Source organism: Saccopteryx leptura, chromosome 5 (assembly GCF_036850995.1).
Source record: "Saccopteryx leptura isolate mSacLep1 chromosome 5, mSacLep1_pri_phased_curated, whole genome shotgun sequence".
In the NCBI taxonomy this organism is placed as follows: Eukaryota; Metazoa; Chordata; class Mammalia; order Chiroptera; family Emballonuridae; genus Saccopteryx; species Saccopteryx leptura.
Genome location: NC_089507.1, coordinates 93,071,667 through 93,098,321, shown reverse-complemented (window position 1 = coordinate 93,098,321; position 26,655 = coordinate 93,071,667). Strand labels below are relative to the sequence as shown.

The window sequence follows — 26,655 nt, the reverse complement described above, 5'->3', positions numbered from 1 at the left end:
ATTTAGGAAATGATATGGCCACATCATTCCTTCTGAGAAAAAACACAAGTGCTGGTGGGGTGCGGGGCGATGGCAGGATAAACGGTCTCCTATCACAGTACTCTAACCTGCTATCATGGTTACTTCTTGATACGACAACAGCAATAGGGGCCAAAACCAATTTCACGTGCAGTGTCTCTAATCAGGAATATGAATGTGTAGCAGGAAATCAAATATTTAAGGTGAATACATCTTAAACATTTATAGAGTCCCTTTAAAAAAGTAATAGAAGAACAATCAGTAAAACTTTCAATGTTCAATTTATATTGAATGAGAAAAATTAAATGCTTCTTCAGAAATTTCTTGAACTTTAGTTCTCACTTTGAACAGGCCTTTTCCAACTTTAATAGTTGTAATCAATATTAAAATTTTCTTAAGCGTCCCTGGCCGGTTGGCTCAGCGGTAGAGCGTCGGCCTGGCGTGTGGGGGACCCGGGTTCGATTCCCGGCCAGGGCACATAGGAGAAGCGCCCATTTGCTTCTCCACCCCCACCCCCTCCTTCCTCTCTGTCTCTCTCTTCCCCTCCTGCAGCCAAGGCTCCATTGGAGCAAAGATGGCCCGGGCGCTGGGGATGGCTCCTTGGCCTCTGCCCCAGGCGCTAGAGTGGCTCTGGTCGCGGCAGAGCGACGCCCTGGAGGGGCAGAGCATCGCCCCCTGGTGGGCAGAGCATCACCCCTGGTGGGCGTGCCTGGTAGATCCCGGTCGGTCGGGCGCATGCGGGAGTCTGTCTGACTGTTTCTCCCCGTTTCCAGCTTCAGAAAAATACAAAAAAATAAAATAAAATAAAATAAAAATAAAATAAAATTTTCTTAAGCATTACAATTAGAGAAATTGCTTTAACACACAAATGTATAATAAAGGGTGCTGACATTCTTATATATAAAAGGTAAATACTCTGAAGGGGATGTTAGTTTATAAATAACATTAAAGTACTGTTTCGCTATTTTTTAAAAGATCAGTTATATATGTTGTGGGTCAAATAAGTTTTGCAAATATGTTTGCTCTCTTATAATTTGCATTGGGTGTGGGGGACAGGCTGTAAGCAGGCAGGATCCTTATAGCCTAAGGCTGTTTTAAGACTAAGCCTTTACCACCCTTTCGATACTAAGATCTTCTCAACACTTAAGCTTTTCCCTACACTCTTGACTATTGCATGATGTGCGGTGGTGCACTCTTACGAGGAATCTCATGCCTCAGGTAAGTGACTTTGTATCAGAGACTGCCTTATCTGTATATTGGCTTAAAGGTTTTGATTTCTACACTATAAAGGAGACAGACCTGGGTTTTCTCTCTCTCGGTTCCTGAAACTAGCATTGCAAGGAGAGGCAGCCAAGATGGCGGGATGCTGAAGAAGCCAGTTTGTGCAGAAAGAAGGAGATGGGGAACAGAATAAAGCTGGTGAGGGAGAAACCTTTGATTCTAGGAATACTCGGATGAGTCAGTGGCTTTGGGAGCCCTGAATGGAAAAGGAAGTGTTTTCCTACTGTGTGTATTTCTCGCTCACCAGGTGCGAGCTAGGATTAAAGGTAATGGCCCACCAGGTCTTGGCTCTGTTGTTTCATTACCTTCTGTCCAAATCAAATGCGAACCTGTATGGGCCAGGTGGCTACTGGCCTTACATATATAAACAATCATTTATTTCTACAATGGAAACCACTGGGTTTAAGCTTTAATTGTTTATTTAACTTCAGAAATAGTTCTGGTTTAATAAATAAAGCTCTAAATAACTTAAAGGAAAAAAACAATTTATTGTAGAAATTCAAATATGCTTATATGAAAAATATGTTTATTAAGCAACCATAGTTTCAAGGATTATACAAAACTTTAAAACACTTGTTCAAACTTAGAACATTAGTGCCTACTGTCTTGCATTCATGTTTGTATGGCGCTGACATCCGAGTGACACTGTCATATAACAACCAGTACTTCGAGATTTACTCAAGAAAGAAGGTCCTGATCCACAGTAGATTATACAGGTTAATGCAGAAATCAACTGGTTAATTCCTCCACCAACTGTTAACACTTAATGTCCTCTCCCTGATTAAGAGAAAATGAAAGTAGTAAAGGTACAGAAATGAATTTTTAATAGCACTATAAACCAAGTCTCAAGTTTAAAATCAGCACTAGTTCTTATGATGTTTAGCAAATATATTTTACCAAATTTAGCTGTCATTCATATTACACCTTTTTATTTTTCCAATTAAAAGCACAGCAAAATAAATTAGAAGTAGATTAAAATACTCAAAGGAGAAATCAAGGAATATAATAAACCTATAAATTAGGCTAAAGCAAAGAACATCATGGTGTTCCATAGACTTCCTGGCAAACAGAAATAAAACTAAAGACAAACTTTAAAACGGCAGACAATACCACTCTAGAAAGTTAGTCATTTTAAGATTGTTTCCACACACACCTCTGAAACCACCACTCCCACCTCGTCCGCCTCTGAAGCCTCCGCCTCTACCTCCTCCTCTTCCGCCTCTAAAACCACCTAAAAACAAAAGAAACATTTACTTGATAACTGTAGTCTATCATATTCTGAAAAGCCTACAAATATCAATACAATTCCTATAATTATAAAGAAAAATAAACATAGATTCACAAATTTATCCTGCAGAATATTTTTAAAAGGTAAAAATGAAAAAACTGTGGAAGTGTCCCAACTGAGTAGCAGGCTAAAATCCTAGATTACAACTTCTTAAACAAGTATTCTGTTTCAATGAATTATAATAGAAAAGCTTGTTACTTTAAAGTTTGATTTAGCCCTATTGTTAAGTGAATAAGCACCTTAACTTTTGATTATGGAGAATACTTTTCTGACTGAAGAAAGGCTTTTTATCCAAGAACAAGGCGGAGCAGATACAGAGCAGCTCTCATCCAAGCATGCCACAATGGACACACCTTTTAAGATGAACTGAGCTGCCTATGGACCAACACTGATAATCACATGTTGAAGAGCCTTGAAATTTTAAATCTGTAAAGAATTCTATTATCCAACACATACAGGCTTCCTATTTCAGTCTCCATTTTTACTTATTTTGGGGGCTTACTTTGTAAGAAATGATGAATTATAAAAAGAGAAATTATAGAAAATTCTAGCTACAACATTCAGACAAGAAATAAAAAGCATCCAAATTGAAAAGGAAGAAATAAAACTGTTTATTATTAGCCCTGGCCGTTTGGCTCAGTGGTAGAGCGTCGGCCTGGCGTGCAGAAGTCCTGGGTTCGATTCCTGGCCAGGGCACACAGGAGAAGCGCCCATCTGCTTCTCCACCCCTCCCCCTCTCCTTCCTCTCTGTCTCTCTCTTCCCCTCCTGCAGCCAAGGCTCCATTGGAGCAAAGATGGCCCGGGCGCTGGGGATAGCTCCTTGGCCTCTGCCCCAGGCGCTAGAGTGGCTCTGGTCGCGGCAGAGCAACGCCCGGAGGGGCAGAGCATCGCCCCCTGGTGGGCAGAGAGTCGCCCCTGGTGGGCGTGCCGGGTGGATCCCGGTCGGGCGCATGCGGGAGTCTGTCTGACTGTCTCTCCCCGTTTCCAGCTTCAGAAAAATACAAAAAAACAAACAAACAAAAAAACAAACAAAAAAAAACCTGTTTATTATTTGCAGATGACATTATATAGAGAGAACCCTAAAGTCTCTACCAAAAAACAATTAGAACTGATAAGTGAATTCAGTAAAGTAGCAGGATACAAAATTAATATTCAGAAGTCAGTTCATTTTTATATACCACTAATGAACTATAAAATTAAGAAAACAATCCCATTTACAACTGCACCACAAAAATGAAATACCTAGGAATAAATTTAGCCAAGGAGGTAAAAGACCTGTACTCAGAAAATTTTAAGAGCTGAACAAAGAATCTGAATAAAATACAAATAAATGAAAGCACATACTGTGCTCATGGATAGAAAGAATTAACATTGTTAAAAAATGTCCATACCACCCAAATCAATTCATAGATTTAATGCAATTCCTGTAAATACCAATGGTATTTTTTACAGAACTAGAACAAATAATTCTAAAATGTATATGGAACCAGAAAATACCCCAAATAGCCACAGCAATCTTGAGTACAAAATTGGAAGTATCACACTGCACAATATCCAACTATACTACAAGGCCACAGTAATTAAAACAGCAGGGAATAGGCATAAAAGGACACATAGATCAATGAAGAATATAGAATATAGTCCAAAAATAAAATCATGCCTATATGGTCAATTAATCCATGACAAAGGAGGCAAAAATAAACAGTGCAGTAAAAAAACAGAGTCTATTCAGTAAATGGCGGTGAGAAAATTGGATGCATGCAAAAAAATAAATTTAAACTCAACCAACTTTTACCATATACAAAAATAACCTCAAAAGATATTAAAGACTTAAATGTAAGACTCAAAACCATACAACGCCTAGAAAACATACACAGTCAACTCTCTGACACTGCTCTTAGTAATATTTTATTTCCTGATATATCTCCTCAGGCAAGGGGAAAAAAAGAAAAAATAAACAACTGGGATTACATCAAACTGAAAAGTTTTTGCACAACAAAGGAAGCCATCAGTAAAACACAAAGACAATCTTCCGAATGGAGAAAAATATTTACCAATGATACGTCCAACAGGGATTAAGATCCAAAATTTAAATTCATACAACACCAAAAAAATATCCAATTAAAAAATGGGCAAGGACTTGAACATTTTCCCAGAGGACATACATATGGCTAACTGACATATGGGAAGATGCTCAATGTCACTAATCATCAGAGAAATGCAAAATAAAATCATAATGAGATATCACCTCACATCTGTTGGAATGGCTATAAATCAACAATCAATGTTGGCAAAGATGTGGAGAAAGGGAACCCTTGTGCATTGTTTGGGAATGGCAAATTGGTACAGCCATTATGGAAAATCTGCCAATATGCAGGCTTCTCAAAAAGTTTAAAGTAGAACTACCATATCACCCAGCAATTCCACTTCTGGGTATTTATCTGAAGAAATCCAAAACATTAATTAGAAAAGATATATGCACCCATATACTAACTACAGCATTATTTACAAAAGCCAAAACCAAGATAGGAAAGCAACCTAAGTGCTCATCTATAGATGATTAAAGATGTGGTACATGCCCTGGCAGGTTGGATCAGTGGGAGAGGGTAAGCCAGGCGAGTAGATGTCCTGGGTTTGACTCCTAGTCAGGGCACACAAGAGTAGCAACCATCTGCTTCTTCACCTCTCCTCTTTCTCTTTCTCACTCTCTCTGTCTCTCTTTTCCTCCTGCAACCATGGCTCAACTGGTTCGAGTGCATTGGCTCCGGGCGCTGAGGATGAAGCCTCTACCTCAGGCACTAGAAATAGCCTGGCTGTGAGCATGACCCCAAGTGGGCAGAGCATTGGCCCCAGACGGAAGTTGCCGGGTGGATCCCGGTTAGGGCATATGTGGGAGTCTGTCTCCCCTCCTTTCACTTGGAAAAAGAAAAAAAGAAATAAAAAAAAGAAGATGCAATACATATACACAATAGAATATGACTGTGCCATAAAAAGAATGAAATCTTAGAATTTGCGACAACACGACTGGACCTAAAGGGTATTATACTAAGTGAAATGAGTCAGACAGAAAGACAAATACTGTATGATTTTACTTATATGTGGAATCTAAAGAACAAACCAAATATTATAGAAACAGACTCATAGATACAGCGAACAGACTGATGGTTGACAGATGGGAGGGAGTGGGGGGACTGGTGGAAAAGGTGAAGGTATTAATAAGTACAAATTGGTAGTTACAAACGAGTCACAAGAATGTAAAGTACAGCATCGGGATATAGTCAATGATATTGTAATAAGTGTGTCAGGTAGGTACTAGACTTATGGGAGGATCATTCCATAAGTTATATAAATGTCTAACCACTATGCCGTACATCTGAAACTAACATAAAATATATAATATTGAAAATCAACTGTAACTGACAAAAAAATTTTAGAGAAATTATTAAAAGAAAAAAAATATATACTTTCAAGTACTGGTATAAAAATATAAATATTTTCTAAAAGTAGACCAGAGTGAATTTTTTTAATGTTATACATGAGACTAAATATAGAGTAGGAATGAGGGATCTCCTTTCATCAAATACCCAAAGGGGTACTCCCAAAAATATTTTAAATGTTTGATCTCTTAATAAATTATCTCCTAGATAGCTAGACCCCAAAAGTACACTTATAGAGTAAAATGGTAATTAAATTAAGAAAAGGCGAAGGTGAAAACAGAGTTCCACCGTCTTTTTGCTCCAGTAGCAGAAGCCTCCCAGCCCCATTTTCAGCTCCTCTTCCTGACCTCGCTGGCTCCGCCCTGCCTCCAGGCATCCGGCCACCACACCATTCAGACTGGAGCCCCCCAACACTGTCCCCATCTCATCCCCAACCCTGCTCATCCTCTGGCTGTCCATAACAACGAATGTACCAAAGCTTTGAAGATATACGTGACAAAATACTGAACTCAAAGCAATTAATTTACTGATAACGGTCTAGGCATGATATCAGAAGACACATTTTATTTCTGGGCTGCCGATTGTTTGATTAGAGCAAATTAACTTTTGTAAGCCCCTATTTCCTCATCCACAAAATAAGGGTATCACCTACCTTGCAAGGTGTTGCTGGATATTAAAGAGATTATATGACCAACTTTCAGCATACAATCTAAATGACATTAACTATAATTCAGTTCTAATAATCTTACACTTTATAAAAATGCCCAACCAAACATGAATAACCCAAAGAGATGAAATCCCTCAAAATTATACTTTATTAGAATTTTTCTTTTTAAATAAATCATTGAAACTAAGCATTATTACTATGGCAATTTGCCAAGATTTGAAGATAGCTTTACTAAAAAAATAAACATTAGGAAGGTCTGCATATGTGCAAAATTTAATTGTACTATATGAATTGGCTGCAACTTTGAAATTTCATTATAAATTCTGTCCCACAAGTAACTTACCACCTCTACCACCTCTGCCAATTCCTCCTCTTCCTCCTCCTCCTCCTCGACCACCCCTGCCACCACCTCTTGGAGGTCCCTTCTCTCCCGGAGGTCGAGGTAAAAATCTCTGCAGTGGCAGCAACTTATATGGGTCTATATAAAACTAGAAGTATAAAAGAAACAATTAGTGTAATGACTTGGGAGTACTATAGTATAATCATTAAGAACCTACAAAAAACTGCCTGACCAGGTGGTGGTGCAGTGGATAGAGTGTCGGACTGGGATGCGGAGGACCCAGGTTCGAGACCCCAAGGTCACCAGCTTGAGCACGGGCTCATCTGGTTTGAGTAAAAGCTCACTAGCTTGAGCCCAAGGTCGCTGGCTCAAGCAAGGGGTCACTTGGTCTGCTGAAGGTCTGCGGTCAAGGCACATAGGAGAAAGCAATCCATGAACAACTAAGGTATTGCAACACACAATGAAAAACTAATGATTGATGCTTCTCATCTCTCCGTTCCTATCTGTCCGTCCATCCTTGTCTACCCCCCTCTCTCTCTCTCTCTGTCTCTGTTAAAAAAAAAAAAAAAAGAAAACCTACAAAAACTGCCTGGGTTCAAATCCCAACTCGACCACACACTACTGTGTAGCCCTGGGCAAGGACTTAGTATCTTTGTACCCGTTTTCTGATCTGTAAAATCAAAATAATAAAGTATTTACCTCCCATAGTCCTTTGTGAGGATCGAAAGGGTAATGTACCTCAAGCACTTAAAATTTGGCACAAAATAAGCATAACATGCATATAACTCAATCTCATTTCTCCTTAGAAATAGAGAATGCCTTCCAAAAATTAACATTTTAACTCAACAGAATTGCTATAAGATAAATAAAACTATTAAAAATTCAGCATTAAAATACAAAATAAAACGTTGACATACTAGCTATTTCAAGACTTTAATAAAGGATCAATAGCTTTTTACTGAACATATATAACAGATTTGCAGACACTAAACCCACCCTATAATTAAGAGTTAAAAATTTTTTTTATAATAATGCAACATAATAGGGTATATTTTACACAAAACACCAGTGAGGATTTCAAAATTATAATATATTATTTATAACAAGATGTCTGAATCCTGCTTTAGATATATAACCTTATCACTTTTCTTCCCTTCAGAGCCCATCACTCAATAACATTATCTAGTTCTGTATTGTCCAATATGGCAACCACTAGCCACGTGTGGCTATTTAAATTTAAGTTAATTAACAACTGAAAACTCAGGTCCTGAGTTCACTCACCACATTTCAGGTGCTCAAAAACTACAAATGGCTACTGGCTACTGTACTGCAGGAAGGCTTGAAACTGAACAGTGAATCTAGAAATGGGAAGAGGTGGTAGAATGTACCACTTTAACACCTGTGATTTAAAAAACACTCAATAAATTCTCAAATAATGCTGAGAAAAAAGGCAGGCATCCAGATCAAATTTATTTAAATGGATATTATATGGGCATTTTTTTTTCAGGTCATCAAATGAGAAACCTGGCCCACCCAAAGCACCGGGCATCCTCACCTCACCTCCTATCCCAAGCTGGCTTCTGGGCCCCCCATTGCATTGGCTCCATGATCTGGTGACCTCCATGTTACTAAATCCAATGAACACGTTGCAACAGCATTTGCCATAATTAAGCACTTCCTCTTGGAAATATTCTGTTCTCTTAACTTTTAAGATATCACTTTTATGAAACTCTCCTGGTTTGCCTTTTCATTTATTGGCAATTACATCTCATCTCCAATAACAGATGTATAAATTTTGGGGGTGCCCCAAAGCTCCTCCTCTCATTCTTGATTGCTAGACTGTATCATATTATGTCTGTACAAGGACTACTTCCTAATTCTATCTCTAGTCCATCCACCCTTTGAGCACCTATGTGAGTATCTCACAAATATAAACCGAACTCATTCTTTTCCCCCAATTCCCTTCTTCTCCAGTGCTGCCCATTTCAGAAAATGGTGAAACCCTGAACAATGATAGGATATTTTACTTCAATTTCAACAGTTCATCAATTACCAAGGCCTATCAATTCTACTTCCCATATCTCTCATAAACTCATTCATTTTCCTCCACTTCCATTGTCACTGCCCTAGTCCAAAACATCTTTTGGGACTCCAAACTGACCCCTTCAATTAGGAGTCTGCCCTCCTCCCCAGAATGCTCTTTTATTTTTCCAGTGCTCTTCTTCTTTTTTTTTAATAGGTGAGAGGAGGAAAGATTGTGAGACAGACTCCAGCATGTGCTCCAACCAGGATCTACCTGGCTGCCCCACCTGGGGCCAATGCTGGAGTACCAAGCTATTTTTAGCACCTGAGGCTGATGTACTCCAATAGAGCTATCCTAAGCACCCAGGGCTACACTCGAAACAACTGAGCCACTGGCTGCGGGAGGGGACGAGGGAGAGAAAGGGAAGAGGGAAGGGGGAAAGCAGAGAGTTGCTTCTCCTGTGTGCCCTGATCCAGAATCAAACCCAAGACGTCTATATGCTGGGGTGACGCTCCATCCACTGAACCACCGGCCAGTGCCTCCAAGGCTCTTAAATATAAATCTAATCATTTTCCCTAACATTTATAATCAAAACTAAAACTGAAGTCTAAACTCTTTCCCAGAAACTGAAGGCTTTAAGTAATCTAGCCCCTGCCTACCTCTAGTCCTAATTCACAGCTTCTCACTCCTAAATGTTCTATGTCCAAGCTACACCTTTGCATTTTTTGGATCCTTCAAGTGCCTTACTGTCTGAGACTTGCACATACTCTTTCTCTACTTGTAATGCACTCCCTCCTCTTTAACTAGCATAGTATTTCCAAGTGCTAGCCTAACTACATCAAAGTCAACCAAGAGCATTCTTTTTTATAACTGGGGGTCCTGGTCCCTACCTAAGACATACTGAGTTAAATTTCTAAGAGTGCAACCCAGAAATACACCTTCTTAAAAGCACCCCCAGATAATTCTGATGTGAAGCCAGGTTTGGGAATAACTGTTAGTCAGCTTTCGGGTCTCAGCTTCAAGCTCACTTCCTCAGAAAGCCAATACACTAAATTTTGGTCCCACTTGTAACATTCTCAGAGCTACCTGTATTTCTCTTGCACAGCATATACCACCATAATGTTATTGAAAGACTGGTCAAAGAATTATTGTAGAATACTATGAAAAACTTTATGCCACTAAATTCAACAACCTAGAAGAAATGGATAAATTCCTAGAACAATACAACCTTCCTAGACTGAGTCAAGAAGAAGCAGAAAGCCTAAACAGACCTATCAGTAGAGAAGAAATAGAAAAAACCATTAAAAACCTCCCCAAAAATAAAAGTCCAGGCCTTGACGGCTATACAAGCGAATTTTATCAAACATTCAAAGAAGACTTGGTTCCTATTCTACTAAAAGTCTTCCAAAAAATTGAAGAAGCAGCAATACTTCCAAACACATTTTATGAGGCCAACATAACCCTCATACCAAAACCAGGCAAGGATGGCACCAAAAAAGAAAACTACAGACCAATATCTCTAATGAATACAGATGCTAAAATACTAAACAAAATACTAGCAAATCGAATACAACAACATATTAAAAAAATAATACATCATGATCAAGTGGGATTCATCCCAGAATCTCAAGGATGGTTCAACATACGTAAAACGGTTAACGCAATACACCATATCAACAAAACAAAGAACAAAAACCACATGATCTTATCAATAGACGCAGAAAAGACTTTCGATAAAATACAACACAATTTTATGTTTAAGACTCTCAACAAAATGGGTATAGAAGGAAAATATCTCAACATGATAAAGGCCATATATGATAAACCATCAGCTAACATCATATTAAATGGCACTAAACTGAAGGCTTTCCCCCTTAAATCAGGAACAAGACAGGGTTGTCCACTCTCTCCACTCTTATTTAATGTGGTACTAGAGGTTCTAGCCAGAGCAATCAGACAAGACAAAGAAATAAAAGGCATCCATATCGGAAAAGAAGAAGTAAAGGTACCACTTTTTGCAGATGATATGATCCTATACATCGAAAACCCCAAAGAATCCACAAAAAGACTACTAGAAACAAAAAGCCAATACAGTAAGGTCGCAGGATACAAAATTAACATACAGAAGTCAATAGCCTTTCTATATGCCAATAATGAAACAACTGAGAAGGAACTCAAAAGAATAATCCCCTTCACGATTGCAACAAAAAAAATAAAATACTTAGGAATAAACATAACAAAGAATGTAAAGGACTTATATAATGAAAACTATAAACCATTGTTAAGGGAAATAGAAAAAGATATAATGAGATGGAAGAATATACCTTGTTCTTGGCTAGGAAGAATAAATATAATCAAGATGGCTATATTACCCAAAGCAATATACAAATTTAATGCAATTCCCATCAAACTTCCAATGACGTTTTTTAAAGAAATAGAGCAAAAAATCATCAGATTTATATGGAACTATAAAAAACCCCGAATAGCCAAAGCAATCCTAAAGAAAAAGAATGAAGCTGGGGGCATTACAATACCTGACTTCAAACTATATTATAGGGCCACGACAATCAAAACAGCATGGTATTGGCAGAAAAATAGACAATCAGACCAATGGAACAGAATAGAAAGTCCAGAAATAAAACCACATATATATAGTCAAATAATTTTTGATAAAGGGGCCAACAACACACAATGGAGAAAAGAAAGCCTCTTCAATAAATGGTGCTGGGAAAACTGGAAAGCCACATGCAAAAGAATGAAACTGGACTACAGTCTCTCCCCCTGTACAAAAATTAACTCAAAATGGATCAAAGATCTAAACATAAGACCTGAAACAATTAAGTACATAGAAGAAGACATAGGTACTCAACTCATGGACCTGGGTTTTAAAGAGCACTTTATGAATTTGACTCCACAGGCAAGAGAAGTGAAGGCAAAAATTAATGAATGGGACTACATCAGACTAAGAAGTTTTTGCTCAGCAAGAGAAACTGATAACAAAATAAACAGAAAGCCAACTAAATGGGAAATGATATTTTCAAACAACAGCTCAGATAAGGGCCTAATATCCAAAATATACAAAGAACTCATAAAACTCAACAACAAACAAACAATCCAATAAAAAAATGGGAATAGGATATGAACAGACACTTCTCCCAGGAAGAAATACAAATGGCCAACAGATATATGAAAAGATGCTCATCTTCTTTAGCTATTAGAGAAATGCAAATCAAAACGGCAATGAGATACCACCTCATACCTGTTCGATTAGCTATTATTAGCAAGACAGGTAATAGCAAATGTTGGAGAGGCTGTGGAGAAAAAGGGACCCTCATACACTGTTGGTGGGAATGTAAAGTAGTACAACCATTATGGAAGAAAGTATGGTGGTTCCTCAAAAAACTGAAAATAGAACTACCTTATGACCCAGCAATCCCTCTACTGGGTATATACCCCAAAAACTCAGAAACATTGATACGTAAAGACACATGCAGCCCCATGTTTATTGCAGCATTGTTCACAGTGGCCAGGACATGGAAACAACCAAAAAGCCCATCAATAGATGACTGGATAAAGAAGATGTGGCACATATACACTATGGAATACTACTCAGCCATAAGAAATTATGACATCGGAACATTTACAGCAAAATGGTGGGATCTTGATAACATGATACGAAGCGAAATAAGTAAATCAGAAAAAACCAGGAACTGTATTATTCCATACGTAGGTGGGACATAACAGTGAAACTAAGAGACATTGATAAGAGTGTGGTGGTTACGGGGGGGAGGGGGGAATGGGAGAGGGAAAGGGGGTGGGGAGGGGCACAAAGAAAACAAGATAGAAGGTGACAGAGGACAATCTGACTTTGGGTGGTGGGTATGCAACATAATTGAATGACAAGATAACCTGGACTTGTTATCTTTGAATATATGTATCCTGATTTATTGATGTCAACCCATTAAAAAAATAAAATTAGTAAAAAAAAAAAAATAGAAAATTCACAAAAAAAAAAAAAAAAAAAAGAAAGACTGGTGAAGTCATTTAATATCTGACTTCCCCAAACAATTATCAGTTTTATAATTTACTGTTTTACTTAAAATATTTGGTCATGCAAGGCTTTTTAGTAAGAGAATTTTACATTACCTAGAAAACATCCTCTAGCAGTTACAGAATTTGCTAATATGAGCAAGGAATACTTTGTGAAAGCCTGTATTAAATAAATTACTCTTAAAGATAAGTAAGTTCAATGTCTGAAGAACAGAAGAGGTCAGTTTAAGAGCTTCACTGGTGATGCACTTTATACTTCAAGAGCCTCAAGCGCCCTACACAGGACTGCCCTGAGGTAGGTCATTCACTCGATCCTAGGTATCATAAGCCTGACTTACCTTCTGTAGTTTCTTAAAGGAGGATGCCTTCATGTTTTCTGATAACTTAACTGAAAAATACTATTAATTTTATTAAGGAGAAAAGAATCAAGATTTTTTAAAAAAGATAACCTGAATTAAGGTGTAACTTTAAAAACAAGGTTAGAATATATGAAAATATTTAAGAAAAGTAAGAAATGAGTTTCCAAGCAAAAATTAGTAATTTGTTTTAAAACTTCCAGTTCCACCATACTATTCCAGTGGCACCATCATATCCAAAGCGAAGTACTTCAGTCCTACAGAACTTACCCAAATGGCAATCATTTCTAACCCCCCCCAAAAGGACCTATCTTTACAATATAGGGGTAGGCAAAAGTAGGTTTACAGTTGTGAGTACACAAAACAGTGTATTCTTGCATTATTTATTAATTATTGTATTTTCCATACAAACTATAGAACTACTTTGCCCACCCCTATATATATGGTAATACATTCTCTTTTGATTCTCTTTTAGGATCCAATCTTACCAATACTCTGTATAGTTTCAAGAAGCAACAAGTTTAATTAATACTTAGCTCCAGAAAAAGCAAATAGTAACCTTTCAATGAGATCACTGCCTCTTTTATTAAAAAAGGATACAAAATCTCTAAGTTGTCCAAATATTTCATCCACTTTTCCAATTTGTTCTTTGTTTTCTAAATAAACTGGAGCATTGAAATAAGGCACCTTATTTTCATCTGTGGTACATTTACAAACTATGTCATCTTCACAAGGATGCAGGAACTCTCCTAATACTGAAACAGGACAAGAAAACATTAAAATATACAATAATTTCAAATGATACTAACTTCTTCTGGAAGGTATCTTCTTGGCTATCTAGGATTTCACCATATCTATTCTACTGAGGCACAAAAGCCTTCCTGAGTTGGTACAGCAATCCACAACATACTAGCTATGTGACCTGGAGTAAGGGTCTCACCTCTTCTCTGCTAAAGTGTCCTTATCTTTAATACAGGGATAAGAACAGTTCCAACACCTAACTTGTAGTACTGTATTGTTAGTATTAAGTGCAACATTAAATATCAAGTGCTTAGAAAAATACCTGGCACATTAAGACCACTCAACCTATAACATTGACTTTATGATAATAATAACTACTATTATTTGGTTAAACATTTTACTGTCTATTCTTCCTTCTAATCAATCTCTAATTGTAAAATCAGTCTTGGTTGTTTGCCTGTTATCTCTCTCTCCTTTTATACTTTGTCACTACTACCTCTTCACCAATGATTCTTCAATCTTTTCCAGAAAACTGTGGAATCTCAAAATTACCTTTATTCCTGACACCCAAACTAAAATACTCATCACAATGCTACAAAACCAACTTTCCACCCTTACCACTCAGGCTCAAAACCTGGAACTTTTTATCAATCATCAGTAATGGCCAAGTTCTACAAAGTTTGTTTTCATTGAAATAGCTCTCCTAGCCTGACCGGTGGTGACACAGTGGATAGAGAGTCAACCTGGGGTGCTGAGGTCCCAGGTTCAAAACCCCAAGGCCAGCTTGAGTGCAGGATCGCCAGCTTGAGCGTGGGATCACTGCCTTGAGTGTAGGATCATAGACATGATCTCACAGTCGCTGTCTTGAAGCCCAAGGTTGCAGGCTTGAGCAAGGGGTCACTGGCTCGGCTTGAGCCCTACAGTCAAGGCACATGAGAAGCAACCAATGAACAATGAAAGTGACACAACTACAAGTTGATACTTCTTATCTCCCTTCCTCTCTCTCTTCCCCTCCTGCATCAAAAAAAAAAAAAAAAAGAAAAAAAAAAATCACTCTTCCATCTAACCCTTCCTTGTTCCTCTCAGTTACACCATGCACAACTTCCTTCATGCATGACTGTTAAAATAGCTTCTGGGCTAGCATCTCTGACTCCAGCCATCACCCTCTTCAAACCACCTTACATACTGATCCAACTTACTATTTATGTGAGACTGTGTTCATCCTTTCTCCTCTTCGATATAGGCTTGTACTGTCAAACCTGTCTCGCTTTTCATGACTTCCATCCCACTTCATTGGTAATTTCCAGAAAACTGCTCTAATTTGATCTTTTGCTTGACTGCCCTTGTGTAGTTTCCCTTCTAAACAAAATCTTTTTCTCGCTTCTCTTCCCTGAGTAAGATCAAGTCAGACAATGTGCTGCTTTGCTTTATATCTCAAATATATCTGATTGATCACTTATTCCTAACTATGACTCTGACAAAGAAACTTAACTCAGAACCACAGTTTTCTTATCTGTAAAATGGGGACAACTGGGGTAAGCACAAAATATGACCTATTTAATATCTTCCTTTCGGCCTAAGTTCAAGTTCCAACTCCACGATGCACTCTACGTGTCCTTCAGCTTTCTTACTCCCACCCTTACACGCTGATGATGGTTATAAGTCCGTTTACAGCATCTCCACAGACTTGGCTCCCCAACCTTGCAGCAGGTTGCTGAATCTATCTTACAGCACCGGACTCCCAGTCACACTTACTACTCTAAGACAATCCCCCAACCTCCGCAACCCTTCCCTCCCCCCAAGGAGGCTAAGCTTTCACACCGACATACAAACTACATGTTCTGGAGGTCCTTGGTCTTGGCCTTTGTTAAAGCCTCCGCGTCCACCCCCACGTCCAAATCCTCCTCTGCCGCCGCCTCTGAAATTACCGCCACCTCCACCTCGGAAGTAGTTGTTGCCGCTGCCGCCACGACCGAAGCCACCACCTCGATGAAAGCCTCCACGCCCTCCGCCTCGAAAAGACATGCTTGCTCCTACCTGGTGAGAAAGACAGTGCGTGCCATTTGGCTACTGTGGCCTCTGGGTACACCACCTAATATCTGTGAGCACCGGTCAGCGTAGCATAAAAGGGACAGTAGTAAGGACACTGCCTCCTGACCCGCCAGACCCGTCGCCCTCAGTTGGTGCTTCCCCCTGCAGACAGCAAGACCTTCGCGCCGCCGTCTCTTCCTTCCTTCCTTCTCCCTCCCGCAGCTGGGCTCCCGTCCAGCGTCGCCGCGCCCCCTGCTCTCTGTCGCACTCACCAGCTCCACGTGCGCCTCGGGCCGGGCGCGCACACCCCCGCCCGGCACTTCCGCCGGTCTTGAGCCTCCTCGGCCCCCGTACCGGCGCCAAGTTGGGGAGACAACAGAACACACGAATAACTTATTTACAGAATTTAAAAAAACTCACTGGCAGAACTAACGATGCTGTGAAACTTTCCAAAACAGCCTCCGGCGCTGAAAGAGTAGCAATAATACCCAACTTCAACCCCTGGTTTACGACAGTCAAGTCCACTTGCCTGCCAAGGAAGTTACGTAGAATAGCGGCGGCCGCCGCGCCCTGACGTTGCCCGGGTGTCTCCGCGGCGCTGTTCCCGGAGGCTCTGGGCGGGAGCCCGGGCCCTCTCCCGGCGCTCCGTGGTCCGCAGGGGTTGCGGCTGGCCTCGCTGGGCCCCGCCTACCCGGCTGCGAGGTGATCGCCTGGGCCGTCAGCTCGTTGCCACGTCTCTGAGGAGCTTTGCGCCGCGCTCTGCCCAGAGGTGGATGAGGGCGCGTCGGGACCCCGTGTGAGGGCTTGTCCGCCTTTTGTTTTCGGTTTGGGGGTGGGGTGCGGGGTGTGCGCGCGTTCTTCCGAGTTGTTTTGTTTTTCCTTTCTTATAGTTGAAGTACGCACGATTATGGGCTCAACTGTGTGCCCATATTTTTGCTCTGTGGTTTCACTAGAAGAAAAAGATGCCCGTGTTCTTTTAAAGAAACTGTTAACCTGATAGGAAACCAGACCGTATTTTATCCTTTGTACCGGGTAGTTGATTCATTTGTCAAGTACGTGTTGAGCTCTGCCAGGCTGTACTACAAGTCCCTCTTCCCTTCTTCCTTTAAGCCCTTGATATCTGACCTAAGCTTATACTGAAACTTCTCACCCAAAGAAAGCTAGTGACCTATTTATTTAATTTGGTTTGTCGCTTTTACACCCTCTGAGACCTTACCTTGATATTTAGTACAGCCGATCTCCGAAAGAGTGAAGGGTGGTGGTACCTAGTAAGAGGGTTGTTTTGATTTTGAAAGAATTTTTGTTAACTTCACTATGGAAATATGAGGAATCACAACATGTCTTCTACAATAAAGTGTAAGCTGCTTGAGAAAGCACTTAATAGTCCTGTATATGAAAGGAATTAAATAATTCTATACATCATACAGAGGTAGAATTATTCATAACTCACCTGCTCTATTTTGCTTTGTGTCATTTAGTGTTTATTTATATTCAGTGTAATCGGTGTTCCACTTAGTATCTCCAGCTCAGTGTGATGAAACCGCTGAATTTTTATGGGGCCTTCAAGATTACCTGGTTCCACTTTATTTTACATGTAAGGAACTGACATTCAGAGAAGTGAAGTAACTTCCCCAGCTAATTAGAGGGACAACCTAGAACTTTGGGTTCTCCCAGCCCTTAGTCCTTTTCCGGCGGTCCTTGGTCCGCAGGGGTTGCGGCTGACCTCGCTGGGCCCCGCTTCCACTTCCCAAATTGTTCATCACTCCAGTTCTGTTTGTCCTCATGGTAGTGTTGAACTCTTGGTTTCTGAACCTTTGAGCACTTTTCTTCTTCTCGTATCATCATTATCAACATCCCTACCCAGCCTTGGTTGCACTCTCTTCTATCCAAAGCCATCAATTTCTATTCATTCCGTCTAAGGTCGTTTTTTGTACTGTCATTCCAGGCCTCCTATTATCACAACCACACTTTCTTGTGTTATTCATACCGTAAATCACCCAATACAACCTATAAGCATTCAAAAGTACAGCAATAACAGCAGTGAATTACAACTCACACTCTCAGCATCTTTGTTGTTTTAAAGTAAATACTTCCAGGCTTAACTTTTCTTCCTCCTATCTATACTGCATGTGATGACATATTGACCTTACTAAAAGTTTCCTCATACCACAGCCATCCTCAGTACTCCAAATAGCTCCCCATTTCCTTTAGCAACAAATCTAAAGTAGAATTTCTTTATTGATTAGGCCTTCTATATAATTAGTAATACTTCTCCCCTGCCTCTACACCTTCCCTCTGCCCCATCACGCCAATATTATTGCCTTATTTCTCTTTATCTGCCATTCATTGCACAATTGAACACTTTCTGCTTGGAAAAAGCTCCATATCCCATTCATTCATGGGACCAGTCTTTTTCTGTCTTTCTACCCTGGAGGAGCCCTTGAAATAATTTTCATGTCTTAAACACCTGCATAAATATATATTTAACACCTGCATATATATATAAACATGGCTAGCAAGTTGACATAATGACCCAATAATGACTGTCAGTGCTTTTTTTAACTGATAAAATACACATAACATAAACTTGACTATCTTTATCATTTTTAAACATGTAGTTCAGTGATTCACATTGTTGTACAACTCTGTGCTCTTTTGAGTAGAGAAGGTTTCTCTGTGAATTTATTTTTATTCAACTCTGCAGTTTTCCCCTCCTCACAAACAATATCAATTCTGATGCAAATTAAGTGACAGAGGAAACTAGTTTTTCCTTTAATTTAGGCAAGGTTGCAAATTGATTTTAGTGAATGTTAATCTCTTTCTATAGGCCTATATATGCATAAAAGTGTTGGTATTAAAACTAAAAATAATGAAATGTACCTATTTAATATGAAATCTTTGCTTGTCTTTTGTGTGTATATTCTCAGGTCTGAGTCAATCTTAAGACTGGCATACACAGATTTCATTTGCAGCCAAAATGAAATGATTTCTGTCTTTGTTCTTAATGCTTATTATTATACACAAAAAAGATGCACAAGTAAGAAGTTGAAAAGTACAGTAAAATGTTTACTTTCCTATGAAAGGCAAAATGCTCTTTCACAGAAATCCAGAACCTGTAGAAATACAGATCAGCAAATTTCATACTATGTTTATAATCATCAACTCACAAAGTTCCTTCTCAGTCAGATGCTGAGGCTGAAGAGAAGGTGCGGAGAAAGGAGCCCTCATTCAGTCATACACTTGTGTTGAAAGGGAGGGAAAATACTGTTCAGTTTTGTTCTCCAGTTTCTACTGCAATTTGGCTTCAATTTGATACTTGAGACTTTCTCATTCTCAATTGCAAGCAGCAGTGGAAACCGACTGCTCACAAACATTAGGGGATATTTCAAAATGAATATGAAGCGATTAAAAAAAGCATTTGATTTTTATTAAACAAGAACATCAGAAAAGCAAACAACAAGTCAAAGAAAGTTGTTCAATTATGCAAATGAGATGCAAACTCAATTTTTGTGATTGAGTAGCAAGTGATATATCAAATGCTTTTTTTTTATCACTTCATATTCATTTTGAAATATCCCCTAATGTTTGTGAGCAGTATATTTCAGGATTTCTTTTTGCCGTATGATTTTTCCAACGTTTAGATTTCTATTTAAAACCAAGAATCTTGTCACTTGAAATCAAAATATTTCTCCAGGCTTTTGAAGATACTTGTTCAACTAGTTTATGTGATAGAAAAAGTCTGAGTAGTTTCTGCAGCCATTCTTGAACTTCAGAACATTTGGCAAAATCTAGACTATTTTCCTGAAAATATTCCCGCAATTCACTTCTTAGCTCAAGAATCCTATTAAGAACCAAAATCTGTATTATTTTCTCTTACTGTGTAGCATATTACCCCAACACTTAGGGCCTAAAACAATGAACAATACCTTTCATAATCTCTAGGTCAGAAATTCAGAAACAGGTTCGTGTGCTGGTCCTGGTTTATGGTCTCTCGTGTGGTTGCAAAGTGTCGACTGGGCTGCCATCCTTTGAATGCACAGCTGGATATGGAGAATCGGTTTTGGAGACAGCTCACTGGTACCTAGCAAGCTAATGCTGTCTCTTGCCAAGAGGACTTAGTTCCTTGCCACATGGGCCTGTTTACAGAGTGCTTAAGCATTCTCATGACAAGGCTGCTGGCTTTCCCAAGAATGAATGATCTCCCAAGCCAGATTTTCTGCATGTGGCAGTAGATTTATGTGGTCTTTGTCCAGGTTTCCACATAGGTTTTTAAACATTCTCGATAAATTTAACCATTTGATAATTTTAGTCATTTTTGTAGCATCTCCCAGAATTTTTTTCATTTCAGCTCCAAAAATGTCTGGCACCAGCCCTTGTCTGGGAGGAAAACAGTATGTAGTGAATACATCAGGATTTTCTTTTTCTTAGGGAGTGATGCTAAAATCATATATGGGGTACCATCAATGCAGGTGGCAAACACTTTCTCCCAAATGTACCTTTTGTATCTAATATGAAGACAAAATAATAAATGTAGTTTGGCCTTTGTTTGAGGCAGCATTTTATTATCATGGGAAAATTTTCTTGAATTTCACCACAATTTACATATCTTGCAAATGCTAACATACCGACATTTGTATTGAAATGTGTTGATCCATCATTGTGGATAAAAGGTTTTTTGGTTTATTACACAAAACCTCTTAAGCATCATGTGCCATGTCATCAATTTATCAAACTTAGACAATGAAACATTTTTAATTTCTTACATTATGTATTTTCCTAGTATTTTATTCTCTAAATTTATATACTAGAATTGTGAGGGTCTTACCAACTGTGGGGCTTTTTCCTTTTTTAGTTAAAGAGTCTACTTAAAAACTTGCATGGCCCTGGCGGGCTGGCTCAGTGGATAGAGCATTGGCCCAGCATATGGACATCCCAACTTTGATTTCCCCATCAGGGCACACGAGAAGCAACCATCTGCTTCTCTTTCTCTCTCTTTCCCTATTCTCTCCCTCATCCCTCTCACAGCCAGTGGCTCAGATGGTTTGAGTGTTGGCCCCAGACACTGAGGATAACTCAGTTGGTCCAAGTGTCAGCCTCAGGCACTGAGGATAGCTCGATTGATTCGAGTATCAGCCCCATATGAGGGTTGCTGGATAGATCCTGGTTGGGGTACATGTGAGCGTCTATCTTACTATCTCCCTCTCACTTAAAAAAACACAAAAACAAAAAAAAACCTTTCTTTTTGGACCTTTATACTGAAGATGACTAACTTTTTAAACAAATTTTTACTCTGGTAATTCAAAGGCCATTTAAAATTATTTGCTCCTTTAACATGATTTGCAGATGTGTCTTTTCAGTTTTCCTGGAGCCATTGCTGCATTTATAAGTTATGGTTCTTCATTATTTATCAGAATTACCTAGGCCTAAAATTCTCTCCTATCTCCTACTTTGTATTCAAAAATTACCATATTGGACTCTTAAGTCATGTTTGTAAAATAGGTGCCAGTAGAATGTAAAAGAAGAAAACAAAATAAGAGAATCACAGAAGAAAAATGAAATCTTTAAAAATATATTTCACTTTTAACCTACAAGCTCCAAATTTTGCAATCTTTACAACATGACAAAGGAATAGGGAGCCATCTGAGTCATAGTGTTTACAAAGTCTTTCCATAGAATTAAAATTTGCCCCTTGAGTTGATAACATATCAGGACAGCTTGTTTACTCTCAGTTGACTGTGCGTAAAGTTACGTTGGGGGAAGATAGGAGATAGAGTTCAAGGGGGAGAGGCTGATGATATCAAAATCACCCCTCCCTTGGTACAATTCAGCACTCACCAATTATCAACAGCCTTCCTTCCCTAGCTCACATCAAAAGCTGAGAACAGACTCAAACAAATGAACAATCATGAAGTCCACTGCCATATAGGTGAACCATCTCTAGCAAGATTAGTAACAGGGCTACTTGATCTGTTCATCACTGCAAGTGCTCGTACTGCATGGAGAAGGAAATTAAAAAAATTTTTTCCATTCTCTTCTAAAACACCTAGTAACCTCACTGAACCCCTAATGACATCTTCAGACCCCAACTGAGAGATCTACACTAGACTAAATTCCTGAAGAGTGGGAACTACATCTTGTTTTGCTATCCTAAGAATTTAGCACAGAGCTGTAAAACAAAACCAAACAAAAACAAAACTGATGCTCAGTAAGTATTCATTGAACTTAACTGAACCCTATTCTTTGAATTTCTGCCCATTCATTAAGCTTCTGCTTGTCAACAAATGACAATAGAACAGTCAAAGAAATTTTAAAAGAAGGGAGCAAGAGAAAATACAGAGATACATTTGAATTATGGGATCTAAAAAAACATACATCCAATTGTGTTAGTGAAAGGTTAGGAAATCTAAAATACTTGATGAGATATAAATGACAAGAAAAGGAAGGTCTTAACACTATTGGAACAAAATTTTTAAAGGACTTAGCCAACTTGCCATTAAATTGGAAACATTAATATGAACCTTTGACTTTCTTTTATAAAAGTTTTTATTAAAATTTCAAACATAACCAAAAGTTGAGAAAGCAGTATAATGAACCTCTATGTACTCATAATCCAGCTTCAATAATTACCAGCGTTTTGTAGATCTTGCTTCATTACAGACCCCTGTATATTTTTTAAAGTATATATTTTTGCTAGAGTATTTTGTAGTAAGCCCCAGATAGTATTTAACCCATAAATCTCCAGCAGAGTACTTTTTAAACATAAGTACCATACCATTATCACATCTAGCAAAAGTAGTAAGTCCTTAGTATCCTCTCATAACAGTTCATGTAGAATTTTCCCAAATAATTTCAAAATGTCTCGGTTTGATCATGTGAAGATCCAGCGTATGCCCATGCATTACATTTGATTGCTATATCTCTTACATGTCTTTTATTCTTTACCAGTTTCTGCTTGGTTTTTTTCCTATGGCATTTGTTGAAGAAACTTTTTGCTTGCACAATTTTCCTTCCTCTTGGTGATATAAACCATGTTTATTCTCTGTATTTCTAATAAACTGGTGGCTAACTAACAGTAAAACCTAGAGAATTGTGTTCAGGCTTATTTTTTTTCCCCAAAAAAATAATGTCTTATCACATGAGGAGGCAGACGATTTGTGGCTATCTCTCTTTTGGCAATGTTAAGATTGGTCAGTGGGATCAGTATCAACCTGGTTCATCTATTGGAAATTTTCCTTTTTTTTTCTTTCAAAAAGGTGGTACTAAAAGTGAAGAAGGAAACCCCTGCCCCTCCCAAAGGCAGAGTCAAGGCAAAGGCTTTGAAGGCAAAGAAAGCAGTGCTGAAAGGCATCCACAGCCACAAAATAAAGAAAGAAAGAAGATCCATTCATCACCCACCGTCCTACTGCCCAGGACACTGTGGCTCCAGTGGCAGCCCAAATATACTGAGAACAGCATCCCAGGAGAAACAAGCTTGACCACTATGCCATAAAGTTCCCCCTGAATACTGAGTCAGCCATGAAGAAGATAGAAGACAACAATGTACCTGTGTCCATTGCAGTTGTAAAGGTCAACTAGCACCAGAGCAAACAGGCTATGAAGAGGCTCTATGACAGGGGTCGGGAACCTATGGCTCGCAAGCCAGATGTGGCTCTTTTGATGGCTGCATCCAACTCACTGACAAATCTTTAATAAAAACAATAACGTTAAAAATATAAAACATTCTCTTCTCATGTATTACACTCCATTCATTTCCTACCACTCATGTTCATGGTTGTGGGTGGCTGGAGCCAATCACAGCTGTCCTCCGGGACAACACCAAATTTTTATTGGATAATGCGTAATGTACACGGGTCGTTGTGAAGTCAGGAAGTAAACTTCCCACCTTTTAATCAAGTAGTCAGCTAGCTAATTGCAGAAACCCTTTTGATGAAGAAGATGGCTAACAGAAAAAAAGATGAGAAGTATCGTACTTTTCAGCAGGAATGGACAGAGGAATTCGCCTTTGTGGAGAGAGCAGGTTCTGCAGTGTGTCTAATATGCAATAATAAAATTGCATCAATGAAACGGTCAAATATAAAGCGGCACTTCAACACACGCCATACTACATTCGCATGGAAATATCCAGTGGGGGACAGCAGGAAGAAAGCATGTCAAGAGCTACTGTGCAGAGTGCAAGCTAGTCAGCAGCAACTGCATGTTTGGACCCAACAAGGTGACTTGATTTCTGCTAGCTTTGCTGGTGCTTTAGCAATTGTGAGAAACGGAAAGCCATTCACAGTTGGGGAGTATGCCAAAACATTCATGCTTGATGTTGCCAATGAACTTTTTGATGACTTTTCAGATAAAGAAAAGATAATCAAACGAATAAAAGACATGCCTCTATCGGCAAGAACTGTTCATGATCGTACCATCATGATGGCAAGTCAAATTGAGGCAACACAAATGAAGGACATAAATGCAGCACCATTCTTTTCTCTTGCTTTGGATGAGTCAACAGACGTAAGCCATTTATCCCAGTTCAGCGTGATTGCAAGGTATGCTGTCGGTGACACACTACATGAGGAAAGTCTTGCTGTTTTGCCTATGAAAGAGACAACAAGAGGGGAGGATTTATTCAAGTCTTTCACTGAGTTCGCTAAAGAAAAAAATCTGCCGATGGATAAACTTATTTCAGTGTGTACTGATGGTGCTCCATGCATGGTGGGGGAAAACAGAGGATTTGTAGCGCTTCTTCGTGAACATGAAAAGAGGCCAATCCTAAGTTTTCATTGCATCTTACATCAGGAGGCACTTTGTGCTCAGATGTGTGGTGAGCAGCTTGGTGAGGTGATGTCGCTGGTCATTCGGGTGGTCAACTTTATTGTTGCCCGAGCTTTAAATGATCACCAGTTTAAAACACTGCTGGATGAAGTTGGGAATAATTATCCTGGTCTGCTTTTGCACAGCAATGTGCGTTGGTTGTCAAGAGGGAAGGTGCTCAGCTGTTTTGCGGCTTGTCTGAGTGAAATTCGGACTTTTCTTGAAATGAAAAACATCGAGCATCCTGAGTTAGCTAACACTGAGTGGCTCCTGAAGTTCTACTATCTCGTGGACATGACTGAACATCTGAACCAGCTCAGTGTGAAAATGCAAGGCGTTGGAAATACAGTCTTATCCCTTCAACAAGCAATGTTTGCATTTGAAAACAAGCTGGAACTCTTCATTGCAGACATTGAAACAGGTCGTTTACTACACTTTGAAAAACTGGGAGAGTTTAAAGATGCATGTACAGCAAGTGACCCTGCTCAACATCTTGATCTCCAGCAGCTAGCAGGCTTCACAGCTAATCTCCTGCAGTCATTCAAAGCACGCTTTGGAGAACTTCGTGAGCGCACTCGTCTTTTTAAGTTCATCACCCATCCACATGAGTGTGCAGTGGACAGCGCCGACCTAAGTTACATCCCCGGTGTCTCCGTCAGAGATTTTGAGCTACAAACTGCTGACCTGAAGGCCTCAGACATGTGGGTGAATAAGTTCAAGTCACTGAATGAAGATTTGGAAAGACTTGCACGACAGCAAGCAGAGTTGGCGAGCGAACACAAGTGGGGAGAAATGAAAAAACTTCAACCTGCAGACCAGCTGATTGTCAAAACTTGGAATGCACTTCCTGTCACATACCACACACTGCAGCGTGTGAGTATTGCTGTACTGACAATGTTTGGCTCTACGTATGCATGTGAGCAATCTTTCTCACATCTAAAGAACGTTAAGACCAACCTACGATCACGTTTAATGGATGGAAGTCTCAACGCATGCATGAAGCTTAAGCTCACCACATATCAACCAGACTACAAAGCTATCAGCAAAACCATGCAGCACCAAAAGTCGCATTAATGGTAAGAAGTACTTTATTCATCATTGGTTAGCAACAGCATAACAACGTTATTAAAAAGAATTCAGAGACTTACTGTACTTTAAAAGTGTTGGTCTACATAAAATGCCCACATTTACTTGTATTTAGTGTTAAGCATATTGTATGGCTCTCATGGAATTACATTTTAAAATATGTGGTGTTCATGGCTCTCTCAGCCAAAAAGGTTCCTGACCTCTGCTCTGTCACATCAACATGGCCAAGGTCAACACCCTGAACAGACCTGATGGAGAAAAGAAGGCATATGTTCATTCCACTGGCTCCCAACTATGATGCTTTGGATGTTGCCAACAAAATGGGATCATCTAAACTGAGTCCAGCTGGCTAATTCTAAATATAAAAATTTTTGCACTGTAAGAAAAAAAAAATTCTGCCTGCTTTCATCTGATGGTTTTAGCAGCTATTGATGATCACCACCTAGATTCATTAGTTCAGAAGGGACTGCAAAATGGTGATATGCTGATTTTATAATTTCTTCAGCAATTATTAGCTAAAATAAAGAACCTTTCATCA

At 39.2% G+C, this 26,655-nt stretch overlaps 2 protein-coding genes across 12 annotated transcripts; one reads left to right on the top strand and one right to left on the bottom strand.

Annotated features, from left to right (window-relative positions):
* Positions 1-1,803: 1,803 nt before the first annotated feature.
* GAR1 (GAR1 ribonucleoprotein) lies at positions 1,804-16,882 on the bottom strand. Of its 7 annotated transcripts, none has more exons than XM_066384666.1 (7): positions 16,758-16,882; positions 16,031-16,234; positions 14,061-14,215; positions 13,443-13,502; positions 7,035-7,179; positions 2,453-2,530; positions 1,804-2,076 (listed from the first exon to the last, which is right to left on the bottom strand). In XM_066384666.1, exons 2-7 carry the CDS (start codon positions 16,224-16,226, stop codon positions 2,063-2,065), a joined length of 648 nt encoding a protein of 215 aa, XP_066240763.1. In that variant the 5' UTR covers positions 16,227-16,234; positions 16,758-16,882; the 3' UTR covers positions 1,804-2,062. The 7 variants fall into 7 exon arrangements, with proteins under 7 accessions (XP_066240763.1, XP_066240762.1, XP_066240761.1 ...); XM_066384665.1 differs by having other exon boundaries at positions 16,031-16,238; positions 16,653-16,767; XM_066384664.1 differs by lacking the exon at positions 16,758-16,882 and adding an exon at positions 16,505-16,642 and having other exon boundaries at positions 16,031-16,238.
* Positions 16,830-26,655, top strand: LOC136405346 (protein FAM200C-like). Of its 5 annotated transcripts, none has more exons than XM_066384662.1 (3): positions 16,836-16,934; positions 22,280-22,437; positions 23,486-26,655. In XM_066384662.1, exon 3 carries the CDS (start codon positions 24,159-24,161, stop codon positions 26,103-26,105), a length of 1,947 nt encoding a protein of 648 aa, XP_066240759.1. In that variant the 5' UTR covers positions 16,836-16,934; positions 22,280-22,437; positions 23,486-24,158; the 3' UTR covers positions 26,106-26,655. The 5 variants fall into 5 exon arrangements, with proteins under 5 accessions (XP_066240760.1, XP_066240759.1, XP_066240757.1 ...); XM_066384661.1 differs by having other exon boundaries at positions 16,905-17,001; XM_066384663.1 differs by lacking the exon at positions 22,280-22,437 and having other exon boundaries at positions 16,830-16,934.